We start from the raw sequence: 22,500 nt of genomic DNA, 5'->3' as shown, positions 1-22,500 counted from the left end.
AGGCTATTGAGCTGTCAGTAAACGACCAACATCGGTTCAGCCATGGTCTATCTCATCAGCCTCAGAAGATGGCGAACAGATATCTTCTCATATTGCCTAGAGCATCACTTCAAATAGAAATATCTGATGTTGAGACACAAGTAGGTAAAGTCATAATTCTATCTTGTTTCCTTCACTGTTTGTATGACAACAGTGAGTATTGGTCGTAAAATGGTCCAGAGATTTTGAAAACCTTTTTTGTTAACTAAAGTAGTTTGGAGTTGAAGATGAAAAATAACTAGAAAGGGATCTCTGAAATTTCAAACATTCAACAAAACACCATCACAGTCATCCAAATGTGTATAGTGTCAATAACGCGTTTAGTTGCATAAGTACTTTACATACAAAGAAACAAAGACACCTCATTTTGTCACATATTTCCATAATACATAACACACAACAAACCTACAGCCTTATGTTCCCTTATACGCATTCCACATGTGCGCTTCAGCGTGGGTCAGGCGACTAGCAAGAGATGTGGCTCCGGATATGTTAGTGATCTATCATTCAGAAATACCAAAAAGTTTCTTTTGTACAGATACCTGTAGTATGAGTGTAGGCCATACTTTGAAATTCGCCAATAACTTGGTATTGTTTATCTTATTCATAATTGAGTTTGTCACAGTTATATATTTCTCTACTTTCTTTTTCGTTGATAATTAGCCTACCTGTATTCTTTTCCATTACAATGTGAGTGAAATCATTCAGTTTCTAAATACAGTTTTTATCTGCCAGGGTTTAGGGAACTGGAGAAGGGAGATTATCACGGATAATTTGCTGAAGATTTGCCAGCGTGTTTTCATTTCCATTATCAGTCCATCTTTTCCTATCTTTCTAAAACGATAAAAAATTTCGAAAAGGCAAATTAGTTGTTTTATCAATCATTTGATTATTCACTTTGTTGAAATGAGATAAAACTAAGTATACTTAAATATTTCTGCGAATTGTTTTGTGATGATTCTAAAATCAACAAACTATACTATACTAAACGAATTTGCACAATCCAATATCCTATAAACAAATGACCAAATTCTTACAGCATTCAAAGTCTTATGCAACATCAAACTGTTATACTTTTTTCTTAAGTCTGACAGTCACCAACATATGATGTCACGCAGTTGTGTGGTGTTTCGAGAAATTAAGAAATAACTGATTACCGAGACTAACACTGCAATACAATAAAAACAAATAGCTTACGAATCTTGATTTACTGGCAACACTAGCATGTCTAAGAAGAAACAAGCACGTATTATAGTTAGCGTTAGTCTCTTAGCATTGAGCCTTAACCCTAGAGGTGTTTGGCTTGTCCCAAAAGCTGCTAGAAGTAGCAGAGTTGGTCTTGGGCACCAAATAACTTTCGATGTCACAAGGTAGTAATTTGAATGGCGTGTATAGGCTCTGGGTTACTGTGTTAAGTAGTTCAGTTGTTTACGTTTGCATTTGATAAAAGTGTAAAGATATTTTCAACGATAAGGGATGAAGAAATTTAGGAGTTAATTAAATTATACAAGGGGAAACCAGATCTTTGAAAATAGAAACCTAGAGAATTCTAGCTGGCAGAGCAGTGTATTATTTTGCTTACAGTAACCAATTTTTACTCTAGGGTTTACTGTATCAACTTTACAGCTGCAACAAAAATCCGTATTACTATTGCAGCTATAGCTCTGAACGAAATGTTTAAAATGACTGGATTAGACCATAGAAAAAGTTAATGACTTTCATTTTGAGCATATCAGGATTAGATTTAAAATCAAAATCAATGGCTGTAAAACATATTACAATCTTAAAAAGTGATGTATTCTTTGCTATAATTAGTTACTTCCTGAAAACATGTGGCACTATCACTTACTCAGCGGTATTGAACACTATCAGGCTTTGTAATTAAACAGAATGTACACATTGTGAGCTTCATAAGTTAGAATATAATTTTTTCTGCTTTCTCCGTCTTTTCTCGAATTATTAAACATGCTGCTCTTTCAGTTATAGGTTTGAGTTTACTAAAATTGGGGAGTCCCCTAACACTTTCTTTTCTTGTAAAACCTGAGTTTGACTTTCTTTAGCAAGCGTACTTTAATTTCTATTTTTTTTACTATAATTTTCAGCCTTAATACCAAACAACTGGAGAAATTATTTACTCTATTTTACAGTATTTTCTATTTACATTGACTTAAAAACCTAATCAAGTATATTGCAGTTTTCGTATAACCCTAAAGATTTTCTATTGCTAAAATTTTTCATCGGGCACCCTTTTCTATTTTTTGACAATTTTCTATTTCCCCTTATTATTTCAAGTTATTACTATTATATATAAACATCGACCAATTCGTAATAGTTTTTTATTGTCTAATGCTGACAGAAATAAATTCTTACTCTGTATTCTTAAATAAAAAATCCTATAGACATTTGAAGTCTGGCTCTGATCCTCTATTTGTTAAGCACAATTTTGTATCTACTTTTCTAACATGTTTTTCCGTTACAGTAATACTATTCGTCCAGTGGTGCTTGGGCTTACCCTGAGTGTTTAAAGACCGGTTTTTACAATTTCTATTCTCGTTACCAGTTTAAAGGCTGAGTAAAATGCCCAAAACTAGCTAATGAAGATAGCAAAACCTCTACAACACCATCGGGTTTTAACTTTTTCTTCCAACTTCTACTATTAATCTTGAATTGTGTTATTGATTACCTGATTCTCTCATTTTTGTTTCCTCCAATATATTTCTTACTTTTTTCCATTTTTTTCTCTATATTCCTAAATTAGATATTACAACTTACCTCAGGCTGACTGACTACCATTACACCTGACTCGATGTTTATGGAAATAAGGTTAACAACTTGTCTCTGTATAATGAGATGGAACAAATCATTCAACACCCAACACAAGTTCATCATTATCATGACCATGAATACAAAGTTTTTTTTTCTGTTTTTTTTTTAACTTAAATTTCTTGACTCACCCTCACAAAATATCTGCCACTTTGGGCCTAATGACCCCTATCCCATTTCTCTTACTTGCACCGTCGTTTCTCGTCCAATATAATCAGACAAAACATGCTATCGTACTTGAAGAGCTTTCTGCTGACTGAAATATGTCATTCTCCTTTAAGAAATAAATCTGACATCATCCTCATTTTTTGGAAGAATGTATTCCATTTTCTAAGAATTATCCCACCTTTCATCCCATTACTGGGGCACTCCAGCCGCTTAGCCAAACAAGTTAAGAGAGCAAACACAATACACAACCCAAGTCTCTTTCTGCAGCAATTCATCCCTCTTTCATATTCCTTACTTTGTACATTGAAAAAAATTCCGCATTATGAAGAAATTTTACACCACAAGCTTGTACCCTAGTATAAAAATTAGTCATTTGCAACTGAAGGCCTGAACCATCAAAAATACTGATGGATGACCTTAGATTTCCTTTCCTAAATAAAAAGCAATTCTATTTAGTTCTCATTGCCTAGCAAAATTTTCTCTTAGCTACTAGCATCCCACTAATTCTGACATCTTCAATATACTCTGCAAGTAGGGTTTCTATCTCCTTACAGATCTGCTAAGTACGCTTGTGGTCTTCTTGGAAACAGACATTGGTTCGTTTGTTATTACAAGCTCTTTTTGGTCCAAAACATACAATTTATTATAGTATTTACACAGAAATGTGTTACAGAGAGTAAATCAACTCCTTAGAATTCCCACTGATTTCACAAAGAAACGAACAAAATACTTGAAATCACTCAAGTAATTATGCTAAACTCGAAGAACTGCTAAGATGTAACCTCCTTCTTGCTATAATCCTCTGAAGAGATAAATGTGCCTTATCACTGATGCTATAATGCTAGCTGCCATGTAATTCTCAAGGCTATTATTCATATCACATAAAATCTAGTATATTCTACACTTGTGCAGGAATAGAACATTACAAATAACTAAGTCTACAAGGAACTTTGAAGGACTATCACCTTATTCAATATTCAACAGTAAAATAAAATATGCATGGTTCTACTTACAACAAAATAATTAGCATTTCCTTTCAGAATCTTATGAAACTAATGTATCACTCAATAATATACATCTTTACGAAAATAACAGATATCCCAAATTGTTATAACACAGAAAACTTTCAGAAATCGATTTTAGAGATGTTGCTAATGTTTTCAAAACTTTTTTCAGCACGTTGAGGAAGACTTCCTCTGGATCACTAGTGGGACTTCTGCGAAGCAAGATTTATTAGGATCGTCAATCATAGCACACCGGTGACGTGATACATCCCTCTACAAAGGCTTAAATCTTAACTGCAGGCATATACACTGGGAGGCTTGTATTATTGGCTTCTTATATTTGTATATCTTTTTCCAAATATAACACTGATGCTTCATCAAAGTATTACTCGGAGCTCTTCAAGACCCTTTCATATGAATAGAGGTAGAAAGAAGGTAAGTAACAGCTCTGAGGTCTAAAGTAGGTAAGTATTCAATGCTACGGTTGAGGCAAAGTGCATGCATGCATGATGGAAGGCTTACTGCCCTTATGATCAATGGTGATGGTGACTCGAGTTTCTGAATGCACTGCAGGCCCCATTATTTTCCCGATAATTTCAAAAGTATTGGCGTCTTCATTCCACAGAAAAACGATATTTGCTACTGGTTTTAATAAATAAAGAAATAGACTTACTTCATACCGAAATTTTCTATTCTAAAATTAAACGCGACTTTCGATTTATATCTGGCACTAATATCTTTCATGAATTTCGTGATTTTCAAATTTTATTAGAGACTCGTCATCGAATTTGATCCTCACTTCGACTTATTTTCATACTGTTGATTTGGATTCATTATCAACTGCTCAAATCTTTTATGCTGTTCAAAATCATATACAAAATACTCACAGGATGTCCAGTGTTTTTTAAGTAAAAAAAAAAAAAAAAAAAAAAAACATTGAAAGGTACCAGGGTTCACTAATTTTAAGCCTTTATCATTGGAATAGTTATTGGTAGATTTATGCACACTCTAACAGATGCATATAATTTATAGTGTAATTTTAAAGGTGACTTATTAATTTTAGGACAAGTAATAGCCAGAAAAATTGGAAAATTGTGTAGACAGGTAGGGATACACAGTGAAAATAATAATAAAAAAAAAGTAGTACCATCTAGATTTAACTGATAATATGCAATGATAGAAAATCAATGATGTAAATAATGTTTTGAATACCTATGAAACAATAATGCCATGTCAGCATATTTTGATAATGACTTTTGAGAACATGGTTGAAATCATTTAAGAAATCTTTTCTTCCGAGTATAGATGTGCTTCCGCCAGTACCTACTACCATTCCATCAACAACTCCTCTTGCAGATCCGACAACACTGAAGCCAACAACAATTGCTATGCCACCAACAACTGTCATGCCAACAACAACACCTCCCAACCCAACAACGACTGTCAAACCAACAACAACACCTCCCAACCCAACAACGACTGTCAAACCAACAACACCACCTTCCAACCCAACAACGACAACACCTCCCAAGCCAACAACGACGACTGTCATGCCAACAACAACACCTCCCAACCCAACACCGACTGTCATGCCAACAACAACACCTCCCAACCCAACAACGACTGTCATGCCAACAACGACGACTGTCATGCCAACGACGACAACTGTCATGCCAACAACAACGACTACCATGCCAACAACAACGACTACTATGCCAACAACAACGACTACCATGCCAACAACAACGACTACTATGCCAACAACAACAACTACCATGCCAACAACAACGACTACCATGCCAACAACAACAACTACCATGCCAACAACAACGACTACCATGCCAACAACAACAACTACCATGCCAACAACAACGACTACCATGCCAACAACAACAACTACCATGCCAACAACAACGACTACCATGCCAACAACAACAACTACCATGCCAACAACAACGACTACCATGCCAACAACAACATCTGCAGAGTCATCAACAACAGCCACATCTTGTAGTGTTACAAGGGCATACTGCCGTAAGTAGCTATGGCCTATAGTTTTTGCTTTGTTAATCTCCAACTACCAAGGATAACAAGTTTACAATCCTTCTTGGTTGATCATCTAAATTGTACTTATGTTTTGATTCTTGAATATATTGAATTCAAATATGCTAATTTGTAGGACAGAAGAGTAGAAGCAGTAAATGAAAATTTGAGAATGCTAGTGGATGTATTTACTTTGAATATAGAAATGACAGTGAAATGGTTGAAAATGGAAAGGTGCCAGAAGCTTATGTGATTTTAAGTGACATGCCTCCGTATAGTTGCTGCAAATATTCCGAGTGAAATAAGCCCCACCCTTTGATGATGTCATACCCAATCACGTTGTCTCCCATGTTAGCAATGGTCACAATACATCCCCTGACAAATTTCAAACTATATTAACTTATAATTACTTGAAGGGCATGTGTTGTGACTGCTGTTAACATGGAAGACAACATGATTGGCTATGACGTCATCAAGGGGTGGAGCTAATTTCACCCAAAATTTCTGCAGCAACAATAGTGATTGACCAGTATGTGTGAAAGGTTAGTCTAGATTGAGAAAACTTCCCATAGAATGCAACACTCCAGAAATACAAAATATTCATCAAAGGAAAATACTAAATCTTATTGTTTGGAATATTCCTGATATCATTGTGCAGATGAGAATAAATGCATGATTGCTGATTTGTTCAAGGAGAGAAAACCCTTTGAACTGGCACTTAGGGAGGCGAAAGTGAACAAATCATAATAACAAAGAACAATGGTATGTAGGGTAGTTGAAATGTGAAGGGGTAGAATATTTCTCTATTTTTCAGACAAACCTGAAATAAATTGCTTCATAATGATGTACAGTACTGTATTATTAGAACTTTTATGAAAGTTTTTATTTCCCATTTATCAATGATTGCTCCCTAAAACTTTGACTTTTGCATGAAATTAAGGATGTACGTTCAATTTCATTTATTGCTTGCCAAACACCATATGAATAAAACATATAATGTCATGTACGAGTGGAAACTTCTTCACAGTTAGGGTTAGCGATTGGGAACCTGTTAAGTCTCTGATGACAGGAAATAAGAGTCCCTGGTGTATTACTTCAATGAATGTAATGTCAAGACTGACTGTGACAGGATTAAAACTTTTGATATGTTTCAGGAATAGAAAACTGAAAGAGAATCTTATGTTGAGTTCTGAATCTGTATCCTGTCTGGATTCTTTTGGAGAATATGAAAGGAAAACTGGGCTATGAAAATTGGGTGTATGGATAGATGACAGAGAAGGAAATGTTGTTGTTAGTAGGAATGAGTTCCTGGAATAAGGGAAAAGGGACAAAATCTAGTAGAAATCTGTCTGCCAGGAGACTTGTTATTTGAAACAAATTATTTCAAATGAAAAACAGTAATAACTAATTACTGTCAGTAAAAATGTAATGGTTTTGATTTGGAAAAGAGGATTGGCCTGGGGATATATCTTATCATAACTCAGTTGAAGCAAAAGTTAAATTTGATATAAGTAAGAAAGGAAAGTGAGAAAATGAGGCACTAAATGTAATAAAGACAGGTGAGTTAGATAAGAAGGATGGACAAAGAGCTTATGTAGAAAAACTGGATTAACTGTGGGGTAGGGTTTAAGTAAAGGAATGACTGAAAGGTCAGTTTTTAAAATGACATGTGCAGGTCACTGGATCAGCATGGGGTATCTGGGGGAGTATAAGGACAGGGAGAGGTTGGAGGAAGGGATAAAATTTATAGTAAAGGAAAACAGAAGTTTTGATCTCTCCGACATCATAAAGAGCAATGTCTGCTAATATTCATATATATATATATATATATATATATATATATATATATATATATATATATATAGATATATAAATATATATATATATATATATATAGATAGATATATAAATATATATATATATATATATATATATATATATGTATATATATATATATATATATATATATATATATATATATATATATGTATGTACAGTATGTAAGTATGTATCCTGCCACACAGGGGAATCGTCAGACGTGTGACTATATGGTGTCTCCCCGACCCTCGAGTCGGGGGAGATGAGTAGTCATACCCTAGTGAGGGGGGTACCCCGAGAGGTACACTCAAAAACCACAATCTCCCACAAATTGCTGAAACTGACGTGTTGTAGTTAGAAGAGGGGTGGATGGGAAGCATCGAACCTGTGTGGGATGTGTACGTGTGCTGGCATATCTATTCACCCCGATTTTTGACGGCCCCGGGACAATAGTGCAATAAAAGAATAGAGAAACAAATGGCCAGTAACAAAAAGAGAAAGATGTTGAAAAATATTTTTAATTAAAGTAAAACGCTATTCTACCGTAAAGCATTTGCAGAGAGAAGGTTAATGAGTAAGGAATCTCAGAATGAAAGATGCTAATGAAGAAAGGCTGTCAAATGCATATGTACATCACGGGTCGATAGAGTGAGTACTGTATTGTGAAAACTTTCTTTTTAATGTAGCGGCAGAGCAGAGTGATAAAATATTTGAAAGAAATTAGTCTAAGACTGAGAATATTTGTGGAAGTGACAGATGATCATGTAAAAAAGATAGGTCAGATACCAGAAGGTGACGTCATTTACAGCAAGACATTGCATTACAGTGGTTAAAGTTTGATGCCTGTTCTGGAGTATAAAGCTAAAGGCAATAAAGACAACTGTAAGCATTATAGGAGTCTGGTATTACTTAATACACCAGGGGAGGTGTGATAGGATTTTCCCCGAGAAAGTAAGACAGGTAACAATGACTGATAAGGGCGATGCTAAATGAGTTTAGACTAGTGTCTAAAAATGTGAAAAGTTTCCAAGTAAGAGGAAATCCTTCAAGCATATTACATTGGCCAAGAAAACACTTACCAGAAAATTAATAAAGTGACAATGAGGAGACCGAGTTATGCATGAGTGATATAGATATGTTTATGATAGAAATGAAGAAAGTGTAGAGTATAAGGGTAGGTCAGTTACTGGTTGGCATGAAAATAAGGCTCAGACAAGAGTGTGACAGTACTGTTCATTTATGGAGGATGAGATGCAAAAGGGTAAGGAAGAGATGAAAGAAAGAGCAAAGTTTGTGATAAAAGAAAATATGTATAAATGTTATAGATATGATGTGGAATAGTTGGTGCTTGCAGCTTATTCTGTGCTAACACGGGGACTGAAGGAATATGGCAGAAGTGGGTGACGTAAGTTTGTAGTATTTGCAGGGGGAACAGGTTGAGGAAAAACTTGTTCAAGAGAAGGTAAATAGAAACCAGAAAGATTGACCAACGAATGTTAGTGTTGATGGAGAATGAATTGAAGTAGTAAATACAGTGTTATGGCAAGATGAGAGATGAGAAGAGTCGCATATTAGAGAAATAAGAAAGATGGCAGGGTGTGTGATAAAGATTGGTAAGAGAATAGATAATGTTTGCTGAAAGTAAAATAGAAATACATGAAGGTATTCTTGAATCAACATTTCATGGGAGTGATGGGATATTGAATATATAACAAAGAAAAGAATTGAAACTGGTGAGATGAAATGCTTGCATAGTATATGTGACGGTGAAAGAACTGATAGGGGAAAACATTAAGGTACATTGAAGAGGTATAAGGGCTAGAGTGATGGAAAAATTGCACCAGAGTAAAGCATTTTGAGATTGTATGATCAAGTAGATTAAAAGTGAAATAACGCTAGAAAAGGATGCATAGAAGGAAGAAGAGAAATATTTTGGAAGAACGACCCAAGAAACCAGGAATAAATGGCGCAGTTTATACAGGAGATTCGACCTACTCATGGCGAGCTTTCTGTAGGTTATTAAACGAAGAAGCTTCTTACATTGTGAATGTGTTTTGCTGCACATGGGGTTCATCCTCTCTCTCTCCAGTTTAAGGATGACAGTGTCAGCCATTGTTTTCTTGTTTAATATCTTTTTTGTATAGGAGATAATATCCTATTTCTCTTGAAGCATTACTATTGGCATTAAAAAGACCTCCATGAGCAATGCCACATGATAAATTTCCATGTTTAAATATAACACTTCTGAAACAAAGCGCCTACCAACGAGTGTTCATATTGAACGGACATATTTAAAGTATTTGTAAGAGGATAATAATATAGGTATAGGCACTATTCGATAAAAAGGGAAAGAGCATCCTACTTTCCCATGAAATAAACTGACTTTGCCTTTGTATCATATAATAATAATTCTAAACAATGTAAAAAAAAAAATTCAAACCTTCAAAGCAACAGAAACAGCAAATTCGATGTTATTTTCAGGATAAATGTAGACAAAATGTTAATGCCGCTTCAAGTGTGGGCTTAAAAATTCTAGCCATTAAATGACATTTCCATTCTATATTCTACATTCTATATATATATATATGTATTTATAAATGAATATATATATACATATATATATATATATATATATATATATATATATATATATAATATATATATATATATACATATATATATATATATATATATATATATATATATATATATATATATATATATATATATATATATATATATATATATATATATAATATATATATATATATATATATGTATTTATAAATAATATATATATATATATATATATATATATATATATATATATATATATATAATATCTATATATCTTCACCAATAGCTGACTGTGGCGTAGCACAAGTTACCGCAGATGGAATAAGAATCGTCAACGGTACAGCAGCTGCCGCAAACGAATATCCTTACCAAGTCATCATTGCTTCAATCATAGATGGATTTCAATATACTTGTGGAGGCTCCATCATCAAGAAAAGGTGGATCCTCACCGCCGCTCACTGCTTTTTCGATCGAAATCGGTAGGTAGTGTTCTAGAACCTCCCTGTCTGTTCTGATGCCAATCCCTTGCCTGGAACCTCCCTGTCTATTCTGATTCTAACCTCTTACTCTAGAACCTCCCTGTCTGTTCTACTGCAAACCAGTTGCTCTAGAAACTCCCTATGTTCTGATGCCAACCCCTTACTCTAGAATTTCCCTGTCTCCTGATGCCAACCGCTTGCTCTAGAACCTCACTGTCTGTTCTGATGCCAACACCTTGCTCTATAACCTCCCTGCCTGTTCTGGTACCAACCTCTTGCTGTATAACCTCCTGTCTGTTCTGATGCCAACCCATTGCTCTAAAACTTCCATGTCAGTTCTGATGCCAACTGCTTGCTCTATAACCTCCCTATCTGTTCTGATGCCAACACATTGCTCTATAACCACCTTGTCTGTTCTGATCACAATACCTTGTTATGGAATCTCCCTGTCTGCTCTGGTGCCAACCCCTTGCTCTATAACCTCACTCTCTGTTCTGATGCCAACCCCTTCCTCTTAAACCTCCCTGTCTGTTCTGATGCCAACCACTTGCTCTAGAACTTTGTCAGTACAGATGCCAACCACTTACTCTGGAACATCCCTGTCTGTTCTGGTGCCAACCCCTTGCTCTATAACCTCACTGTCTGATCTGATACCAACCCCTTCCTCTATAACCTCCCTGCCTGTTCTGAAGCCAACCCCTTGCTCTAGAACTTCCCTGTCTGTTCTGATGCCAACCACTTCCTCTCCAATCTCCCTGTTTGTTCTGATGACAACCCCTTACACTAGAACCTCACTGTCTGTTCTGATGACAACCCCTTGCTCTATAACCTCCCTGTCGTTCTGATGCCAACCCCTTCGTCTATAAACTCCCTGTCTGTTCTGATGCCAACCACTTGCTCTCCAATCTCCCTGTTTGTTCTGATGACAACCCCTTACAATAGAACATCACTGTCTGTTCTGATGCCAACCCCTTGCTCTATAACCTCCCTGTCGTTCTGATGCCAACCCCTTGCTCTAGAACCTCCCTGTCTGTTCTGATGCCAACAACTTGCTCTAAAATTTCCCTGTCTGTTCTGATGCCAACCACTTGCCCTCCAATCTCCCTGTTTGTTCTGATGACAACCCCTTACAATAGACCCTCACTGTCTGTTCAGATGCCAACCCTTTGCTCTATAACCTCCCTGTCATTCTGATGCCAACCCCTTGCTCTAGAACTTCCCTGTCTGTTCTGATGCCAACCTCTTGCTCTAGAACTTCCCTGTCTGTTTTGATGACAACCCCTTGCTCTAAAACTTCCCTGTCTGTTCTGATGCCAAACACTTGATCTCCAATCTCCCTGTCTGTTCTGATGACAAACCCTTTCACTAGAACCTCACTGTCTGTTCTGATGACAACCCCTTGCTCTACAACCTCCCTGTCTGTTCTGGTGCCAACCCGTTACTCTATAACCTCACTGTCTGTTCTGATGCCAACCCCTTGCTCTATAACCTCCCTGTCATTCTGATGCCAACCCCTTGCTTTAGAACTTCCCTGTCAGTTCTGATGCCAACCACTTGCTCTTGAATATCCATGTTTGTTCTGATGACAACCCCTAAACTAGAACCTCACTGTTTGTTCTGATGACAACCCCTTGGTCTGGAACTTCCATGTCAGTCCTGATGCCAATACCTTACACTAGAACCTCACTGTCTGTTTTGATGCCAACACCTTGCTCTATAATCTCCGTGTCTGTTCTGATGCCATCCCCTTGCTCTATAACCTCCCTGTCGTTCTGATGCCAACCCCTTGCTCTATAACCTCCCTGTCTGTTCTGATGCCAACCACTTGTTCTCCAATCTCCCTATTTGTTCTGATGTCAACCCCTTACAATAGAACCTCACTGTCTGTTCTGATGCCAACCCCTGGCTCTAAAACTTCCCTGTCTGTTCTGATGCCAACCACTTGCTCTCCAATCTCCCTGTTTGTTCTGATGACAACCCCTTACAATAGAACCTCACTGTCTGTTCTAATGCCAACACCTTGCTCTATAACCTCCCTGTCGTTCTGATGCCAACCCCTTGCTCTAGAACTTCCCTGTCTGTTCTGATGCCAACCTCTTGCTCTAGAACTTCCCTGTCTGTTCTGGTGACAACCCCTTGCTCTAAAACTTCCCTGTCTGTTCTGATGCCAACCACTTGATCTCCAATCTCCCTGTCTGTTCTGATGACAACCCCTTACACTAGAACCTCACTGTCTGTTCTGATGACAACCCCTTGCTCTACAACCTCCCTGTCTGTTCTGGTGCCAACCCGTTACTCTATAACCTAACTGTCTGTTCTGATGCCAACCCCTTGCTCTATAACCTCCCTGTCGTTCTGATGCAAACCCCTTGCTCTAGAACTTCCCTGTCAGTTCTTATGCCAACCACTTGCTCTTGAATCTCCATGTTTGTTCTGATGACAACCCCTTACACTAGAACCTCACTGTTTGTTCTGATGACAACCCCTTGGTCTGGAACTTCCATGTCAGTTCTGATGCCAATACCTTACACTAGAACCTCACTGTCTGTTTTGATGCCAACACCTTGCTCTATAACCTCCTTGTCTGTTCTGATGCCAACCCCTTGCTCTATAACCTCCCTGTCGTTCTGATGCCAACCCCTTGCTCTATAACATCACTGTTTGTTCTGATGCCAACCACTTGTTCTCCAATCTCCCTGTTTGTTCTGATGTCAACCCCTTACAATAGAACCTCACTGTCCATTTTGATGCCAACACCTTGCTCTATAACTTCCGTGTCTGTTGTGATGCCAACCCCTTGCTCTAGAACTTCCCTGTCTGTTCTGATGCCAACCCCTTGCACTAGATCTTCCCTATCAGTTCTGATGCCAACCCATTGCACTATAACCTCACTGTCTGTTCTGATGCCAACCCCTTCCTCTTGAACCTCCCTGTCGTTCTGATGCCAACCCCTTGCTCTAGAACTTCCCTGTCTGTTCTGATGCTAACAACTTGCTCTAAAATTCCCATGTCTGTTCTGATGCCAACCACTTGCCCTCCAATCTCCCTGTTTGTTCTGATGACAACCCCTTACAATAGACCCTCACTGTCTGTTCAGATGCCAACCCTTTGCTCTATAACCTCCCTGTCGTTCTGATGCCAACCCCTTGCTCTAGAACTTCCCTGTCTGTTCTGAAGCCAACCTCTTGCTCTAGAACTTCCCTGTCTGTTCTGATGACAACCCCTTGCTCTCCAATCTCCCTGTTTGTTCTGATGACAACCCCTTACAATAGAACCTAACTGTCTGTTCTAATGTCAACACCTTGCTCTATAACCTCCCTGTCGTTCTGATGCCAAACCCTTGCACTAGAACTTCCCTGTCTGTACTAATGCCAACCTCTTGCTCTAGAACTTCCCTGTCTGTTCTGATGACAACCCCTTGCTCTAAAACTTCCCTGTTTGTTCTGATGCGAACCACTTGATCTCCAATCTCCCTGTCTGTTCTGATGACAACCCCTTACACTAGAACCTCACTGTCTGTTCTGATGACAACCCCTTGCTCTACAACCTCCCTGTCTGTTCTGGTGCCAACCCGTTACTCTATAACCTAACTGTCTGTTCTGATTCCAACCCCTTGCTCTATAACCTCCCTGTCGTTCTGATGCAAACCCCTTGCTCTAGAACTTCCCTGTCAGTTCTGATGCCAACCACTTGCTCTTGAATCTCCATGTTTGTTCTGATGACAACCCCTTACACTAGAACCTCACTGTTTGTTCTGATGACAACCCCTTGGTCTCGAACTTCCATGTCAGTTCTGATGCCAATACCTTACACTAGAACCTCACTGTCTGTTTTGATGCCAACACCTTGCTCTATAACCTCTGTGTCTGTTCTGATGCCAACCCCTTGCTCTATAACCTCCCTGTCGTTCTGATGCCAACCCCTTGCTCTAGAACATCACTGTTTGTTCTGATGCCAACCACTTGTTCTCCAATCTCCCTGTTTGTTCTAATGTCAACCCCTTACAATAGAACCTCACTGTCCATTTTGATGCCAACACCTTGCTCTATAACCTCCGTGTCTGTTGTGATGTCAACCCCTTGCTCTAGAACTTCCCTGTCTGTTCTGATGCCAACCCCTTGCACTAGAACTTCCCTATCAGTTCTGATACCAACCCATTGCACTATAACCTCACTGTCTGTTCTGATGCCAACCCCTTGCTCTATAACCTCCCTGTCGTTCTGATGCCAACCCCTTGCTCTAGATCTTCCCTGTCTGTTCTGATGCCAACAACTTGATCTAAAATTTCCCTGTCTGTTCTGATGCCAACCACTTGCCCTCCAATCTCCCTGTTTGTTCTGATGTCAACCCCTTACAATAGAACCTCACTGTCCATTTTGATGCCAACACCTTGCTCTATAACCTCCATGTCTGTTGTGATGCCAACCCCTTGCTCTAGAACTTCCCTGTCTGTTCTGATGCCAACCCCTTGCACTAGAACTTCCCTATCAGTTCTGATGCCAACCCATTGCACTATAACCTCACTGTCTGTTCTGATGCCAACCCCTTCCTCTTGAACCTCCCTGTCGTTCTGATGCCAACCCCTTGCTCTAGAACTTCCCTGTCTGTTCTGATGCTAACAACTTGCTCTAAAATTTCCATGTCTGTTCTGATGCCAACCACTTGCCCTCCAATCTCCCTGTTTGTTCTGATGACAACCCCTTACAATAGACCCTCACTGTCTGTTCAGATGCCGACCCTTTGCTCTATAACCTCCCTGTCGTTCTGATGCCAACCCCTTGCTCTAGAACTTCCCTGTCTGTTCTGATGCCAACCTCTTGCTCTAGAACTTCCCTGTCTGTTCTGATGACAACCCCTTGCTCTCCAATCTCCCTGTTTGTTCTGATGACAACCCCTTACAATAGAACCTAACTGTCTGTTCTAATGTCAACACCTTGCTCTATAACCTCCCTGTCGTTCTGATGCCAACCCCTTGCTCTAGAACTTCCCTGTCTGTTCTGATGCCAACCTCTTGCTCTAGAACTTCCCTGTCTGTTCTGATGACAACCCCTTGCTCTAAAACTTCCCTGTCTGTTCTGATGCCAACCACTTGATCTCCAATCTCCCTGTCTGTTCTGATGACAACCCCTTACACTAGAACCTCACTGTCTGTTCTGATGACAACCCCTTGCTCTACAACCTCCCTGTCTGTTCTGGTGCCAACCCGTTACTCTATAACTTAACTGTCTGTTCAGATTCCAACCCCTTGCTCTATAACCTCCCTGTCGTTCTGATGCAAACCCCTTGCTCTAGAACTTCCCTGTCAGTTCTGATGCCAACCACTTGCTCTTGAATCTCCATGTTTGTCTTGATGACAACCCCTTACACTAGAACCTCACTGTTTGTTCTGATGACAACCCCTTGGTCTCGAACTTCCATGTCAGTTCTGATGCCAATACCTTACACTAGAACCTCACTGTCTGTTTTGATGCCAACACCTTGCTCTATAACCTCTGTGTCTGTTCTGATGCCAACCCCTTGCTCTATAACCTCGTTGTCGTTCTGATGCCAACCCCTTGCTCTAGAACATCACTGTTTGTTCTGTTGCCAACCACTTGTTCTCCAATCTCCCTGTTTGTTCCAATGTCAACCCCTTACAATAGAACCTCACTGTCCATTTTGATGCCAACACCTTGCTCTATAACCTCCGTGTCTGTTGTGATGCCAACCCCTTGCTCTAGAACTTCCCTGTCTGTTCTGATGCCAACCCCTTGCACTAGAACTTCCCTATCAGTTCTGATGCCAACCCATTGCACTATAACCTCACTGTCTGTTCTGATGCCAACCCCTTGCTCTATAACCTCCCTGTCATTCTGATGCCAACCCCTTGCTCTAGATCTTCCCTGTCTGTTCTGATGCCAACAACTTGCTCTAAAATTTCCCTGTCTGTTCTGATGCCAACCACTTGCCCTCCAATCTCCCTGTTTGTTCTGATGACAACCCCTTACAATAGACCCTCACTGTCTGTTCAGATGCCAACCCTTTGCTCTATAACCTCCCTGTCGTTCTGATGCCAACCCCTTGTTCTAGAACTTCCCTGTCTGTTCTGATGCCAACCTCTTGCTCTAGAACTTTCCTGTCTGTTCTGATGACAACCCCTTGCTCTAAAACTTCCCTGTCTGTTCTGATGCCAAAAACTGGATCTCCAATCTCCCAGTCTGTTCTGATGACAAACCCCTACACTAGAACCTCACTGTCTGTTCTGATGACAACCCCTTGCTCTACAACCTCCCTGTCTGTTCTGGTGCCAACCCGTTACTCTATAACCTCACTGTCTGTTCTGATGCCAACCCCTTGCTCTATAACCTCCCTGTCGTTCTGATGCCAACCCCTTGCTTTAGAACTTCCCTGTCAGTTCTGATGCCAACCACTTGCTCTTGAATATCCATCTTTGTTCTGATGACAACCCTTTAAACTAGAATCTCACTGTTTGTTCTGATGACAACCCCTTGGTTTGGAACTTCCATGTCAGTTCTGATGCCAATACCTTATACTAGAACCTCACTGTCTGTTTTGATGCCAACACCTTGCTCTATAATCTCTGTGTCTGTTCTGATGCCAACCCCTTGCTTTATGACCTCCCTGTCGTTCTGATGCCAACCCCTTGCTCTATAACCTCCTGTCTGTTCTGATGCCAACCACTTGTTCTCCAATCTCCCTATTTGTTCTGATATCAACCCCTTACAATAGAACCTCACTGTCTGTTCTGATGCTAACCCCTGGTTCTAAAACTTCCCTGTCTGTTCTGATGCCAACCACTTGCTCTCCAATCTCCATGTTTGTTCTGATGACAACCCCTTACAAGAGAACCTCACTGTCTGTTCTAATGTCAACACCTTGCTCTATAACCTCCCTGTCGTTCTGATGCCAACCCCTTGCTCTAGAACTTCCCTGTCTGTTCTGATGCCAACCTCTTGCTCTAGAACTTCCCTGTCTGTTCTGATGACAACCCCTTGCTCTAAAACTTCCCTGGCTGTTCTGATGCCAACCACTTGATCTCCAATCTCCCTGTCTGTTCTGATGACAACCCCTTACACTAGAACCTCACTGTCTGTTCTGATGACAACCCCTTGCTCTACAACCTCCCTGTCTGTTCTGGTGCCAACCCGTTACTCTATAACCTAACTGTCTGTTCTGATGCCAACCCCTTGCTCTATAACCTCCCTGTCGTTCTGATGCAAACCCCTTGCTCTAGAACTTCCCTGTCAGTTCTGATGCCAACCACTTGCTCTTGAATCTCTATGTTTGTTCTGATGACAACCCCTTACACTAGAATCTCACTGTTTGTTCTGATGACAACCCCTTGGTCTGGAACTTCCATGTCAGTTCTGATGCCAATACCTTACACTAGAACCTCACTGTCGTTCTGATGCCAACCCCTTGCTCTATAACATCACTGTTTGTTCTGATGCCAACCACTTGTTCTCCAATCTCCCTGTTTGTTCTGATGTCAACCCCTTACAATAGGACCTCACTGTCCGTTTTGATGCCAACAACTTGCTCTATAACCTCCGTGTCTGTTGTGATGCCAACCCCTTGCTCTAGAACTTCCCTATCAGTTCTGATGCCAACCACTTGCTCTTGAATCTCCATGTTTGTTCTAATGAAAACCCCCCACACTAGAACCTCCCTGTCTGTTCTGATGCCAACACCCTGCTCTATAACCACTCTGTCTGTTCTGATGCCAACCCATTGCACTATAACCTCCCTGCCTGTTCTGATGCCAACCCCTTGCTCTAAAACTTCCCTGTCAGTTCTGATGCCAACCACTTGCTCTTGAATCTCCCTGTTTGATATGATGACAACCCCTTACACTAGAACCTCGCTGTCTGTTCTGATGACAACCCCTTGCTCTGGAACCTCCCTGTATGTTCTGATGCCAACCCCTTGCTCTAGAACTTCCCTGTCAGTTCTGATGCCAACCACTTGCTCTTGAATCTCCATATTTGTTCTGATGACAACCTCTTACACTAGAACCTAGCTGTCTATTCTGATGACAACCCCTTGCTCTGGAACCTCCCTCTCGGTTCTAATGCCATCCACTTGTTCTTGAACCTCCCTGTTTATTCTGATGACAAACCCTTACACTAGAACCTCACTGTCTGCCCTGATGCCAACCCCTTGCTCTAGAACTTCCCTGTCAGTTCTGATGCCAGCCCCTTGCTCTAGAACTTCCCTGTCATTTCTAATGCCAACCCCTTCCTCTTGAACCTCCCTGTTTTTTTCTGACAACCCCTCACACTAGAACCTCACTGTCAATTCCGATGACTACCCCATGCTCTGGAACCTCCCAATCTGATCAGGTGCCAACCCCTGGTTCTAGAACTTCTCTGTCAGTTCTGATGCCAACCCCTTACTCTTGAACCTCCCAGTTTGTTCTGATGACAACCTTTTACACTAGAACCTCCCTGTCTGTACTGATGCCAACCACTTGCTATAGAACTTCCCTGTCAGTTCTGATGCCAACACCTTGCTCTAAAACTTCCCTGTCAAATCTGATGCCAACCCCTTGCTCTTGAACCTCCCTGTTTGTTCCGATGACAAACCCTTACACAACAACCTCACTGTCTGTTCTGATGCCAACCCCTTCCTCTTGAACCTCCCTGTCTGTTATGATGCCAACCCCTTGCACTAGAACTTCCCTGTCTGTTCTGATGCCAACCCCTTGCAATTGAACCTCCCTGTTTGTTCTGATGACAAACCCTTATACTAAAACCTCACTGTCTGTTCTGATGCCAACCACTTGGTCTATAACCTCCCTGTCTGTTCTGATGCCATCCCCTTGTTCTAGAACTTCCCTGTCAGTTTTGATGCCAACCCCTTGCTCTAGAACTTCCCTGTCAGTTCTCATGCCAACCCCTTGCTCTTGAACCTCCCTGTTTGTTCTGATGACAAACCCTAACACTAGAACCTCACTGTCTATTCTGATGCCAACCCCTTGCTCTATAACCTCCCTTTCTGTTCTGATGCCAGCCTCTTGCTCTAAAACTTCCCTGTCAGTTCTGATGCCAACCCCTAGCTCTTGAACCTCCCTGTTTGTTCTGATGCCAACCCCTTGTTCTATAACCTCCCTGTCTTTTCTGATGCCAACCGCTTGCTCTAGAACTTCCCTGTCAGTTCTGATGCCAACCCCTTGCTCTTGAACCTCCCTGCCTGTTCTGATGACAACCCCTTACACTAGAACCTAGCTGTTCTGATGCCAACCCCTTGCTCTATAACCTCCCTGTTTGTTCTGATGCCAACCCCTTGCTCTAGAACTTCCCTGTTTGTTCAGATGCCAACCCCTTGCTCTTGAACCTCCCTGTTTGTTCTGATGACAACCCCTTACTCTTGAATCTCCCTTTCTGATACCAATCCCTTGCCCTAGATCTTCCCTGTCTGTTCTAATGCCAACTCCTTGCTCTTGAACCTCCCTGTCTGTTCTGATGCCAACCTCTTGCTCTAGAACTTCCCTGTTTGTTCTGATGCCAACCCCTTGCTCTCGAACCTCCCTGTCAGTTCTGATGACAACCCCTTACACTAAAACCTCACTGTCTGTTCTAATGCCAACCCCTTGCTCTTTAACTTCCCTGTCTGTTCTGATGACAACTCCTCACATTAGAACCCCCCTGTCTGTTCTGATGACAACCCCTTGCACTAGAGCCTCCCTGTCTGCTCTGATTCCCACCCCTTGCTCTTGAATCTCCCTTTCATTTGTGATACCATTCCCTTGTTCTAGATTTTCCCTGTCAGTTCTGATGCCAACCCCTTGCTCTAGAACTTCCCTGTCAGTCAGTTCAGATACCAAACCCTTGCTCTTGAACCTCCATGTCTGTTCTGATGCCATCTCCTTGCTCTAAAACCTCCCTGTCTGTTCTTATAGCAACCACTTGCTGTAGAACCTCCTTGTCGGTTCCTGGTAGAATCTCCTTTGCTTCAGAACTTCCCTGGCTTTTCTAATGCGTACCCTTTGTCTGTTCTGATGTCATCCCCTTGCTCTAGAAATTCCCTGTATATTCCTATGGCAGCCACTTGCTCTAAAACCTCCTTGTCTTTTCTGATGCCATCTCCATGCTTCAGAACCTCTGTGGGTTTTCTGATGAGAACCCTTGTATTTTCTGATGTCATCTCCTTTCTCCAGAACCTCCTTGTTTGTTCTGATGCCATCTCGCTGCTCGAGAACCTTCCTGTTTGTTTTGATGCGAACCCCTTGTCTGTTCTGATGTCATCTCCTTACTCCAGAACCTCCCTGTCTGTTCTAATGCCATTTCCTTGTTCTAAACCTTCCTGTCTGTTCTTATGGCAACCCCTTGCTGTAGAACCTCCTTGTCTGTTCCGATAGCATCTCCTTGCTTTAGAACTTCCCTGGCTTTTCTGATGCGAAACCTTGTTTGTTCTGATGCCATCTCCTGGCTCTAGAAACTCCCTGTCTGTTCTTATGGCAGCCCCTTGCTCTAGAACCTCCCTGTGTATTCTGATGCCATCTTCTTGCTCTAAAACTTCCCTATCTGTTCTGATGCCATCTCCTAGCTCTAGAAAATTCCTGTCTGTTCTTATGGCAGCCCCTTGCTCTAGAACCACCTTGTTTGTTCTGATGCCATCTCCTTGCTATAGAACCTCCCTGTCTGTTCTGATACAAACCCCTTGTCTGTTCTGATGTCATCTCCTTGCTCTAGAACCTCTCTGTCTGTTCTGATGTCATTTCCTTGCTCTAAAACCTCCCTGTCTGTTCTGATGGCAACCCCTTGCTGTAGAACTTCCTTGTTTGTTCCGATAGCATCTCCTTGCTTTAGAACTTCCCTGGCTTTTCTGATGCAAGCCCCTTGTCTGTTCTGATGTCATCTCCTTGCTCTAAAACCTCCTTGTTTGTTCTGATGGCATCTCCTGGCTCTAGAAACATCCTGTCTGTTCTTATGGCAGCCCCTTGCTCTAGAACTTCCTTGTCTTTTCTGATGCCATCTTCTTGGTTTAGAACCTACCTGTCTTTTCTGATAAGAACTCCTTGTATTTTCCGATGTCATCTCCTTGCTCTAGAACCTCCATGTCTGTTCTGATACCAACCGCTTGTCTGTTATGATGTCATCTCCTTGCTCTAGAACCTCCCTGTCTGTTCTAATGGCAACCCCTTGCTGTAGAACCTCCTTGTTTGTTCCGATAGCATCTCCTTGCTTTAGAACTTCCCTGGCTTTTCTGATGCGAACCCCTTGTCGGTTGTGATATCATCTCCTTGCCCTAGAATCTCCTTGTTTGTTCTGATGCCATCTCCTGGCTTTAGACATCCTGTCTGTTCTGATGACAACCCCTTACACTACAACCTCACTGTCTGTTCTGATGCCAACCCCTTGCTCTAGAACTTCCCTTTCAGTCAGTTCTGATACCAAACACTTGCTCTTGACCATCCCTGTCTGTTCTGATGCCATCTCCTTGCTCTAAAACCTCCCTGTCTGTTCTTATGGCAACCCCTTACTGTAGAACCTCCTTCTCTGTTCTTATAGCATCTCCTTGGTTTAGAACTTCCCTGGCTTTTCTAA

General features: G+C 40.9%; 2 protein-coding genes across 2 annotated transcripts in view; one reads left to right on the top strand and one right to left on the bottom strand.

Annotated features, from left to right (window-relative positions):
- The window catches only part of Gcat (Glycine C-acetyltransferase), a 690,239-nt gene that overhangs the window by 159,217 nt on the left and 508,522 nt on the right, over positions 1-22,500 (bottom strand). The gene's annotated exons all lie outside the window — the stretch shown is intronic.
- LOC137618163 (serine proteinase stubble-like) overlaps positions 18-22,500 on the top strand; it is a 45,388-nt gene continuing 22,905 nt past the window's right edge. Inside the window, exons 1-4 of the mRNA XM_068348213.1 lie at positions 18-144; positions 4,207-4,289; positions 5,391-6,068; positions 10,759-10,951. Coding sequence (XP_068204314.1) covers positions 5,423-6,068; positions 10,759-10,951 — 839 coding nt within the window. The 5' untranslated portion in view covers positions 18-144; positions 4,207-4,289; positions 5,391-5,422. The remainder of the gene's footprint in view (positions 145-4,206; positions 4,290-5,390; positions 6,069-10,758; positions 10,952-22,500) is intronic.

Source organism: Palaemon carinicauda, chromosome 24 (assembly GCF_036898095.1).
Source record: "Palaemon carinicauda isolate YSFRI2023 chromosome 24, ASM3689809v2, whole genome shotgun sequence".
Lineage (NCBI taxonomy): Eukaryota > Metazoa > Arthropoda > Malacostraca > Decapoda > Palaemonidae > Palaemon > Palaemon carinicauda.
This window is presented reverse-complemented; position numbering and strand designations above follow the sequence as displayed.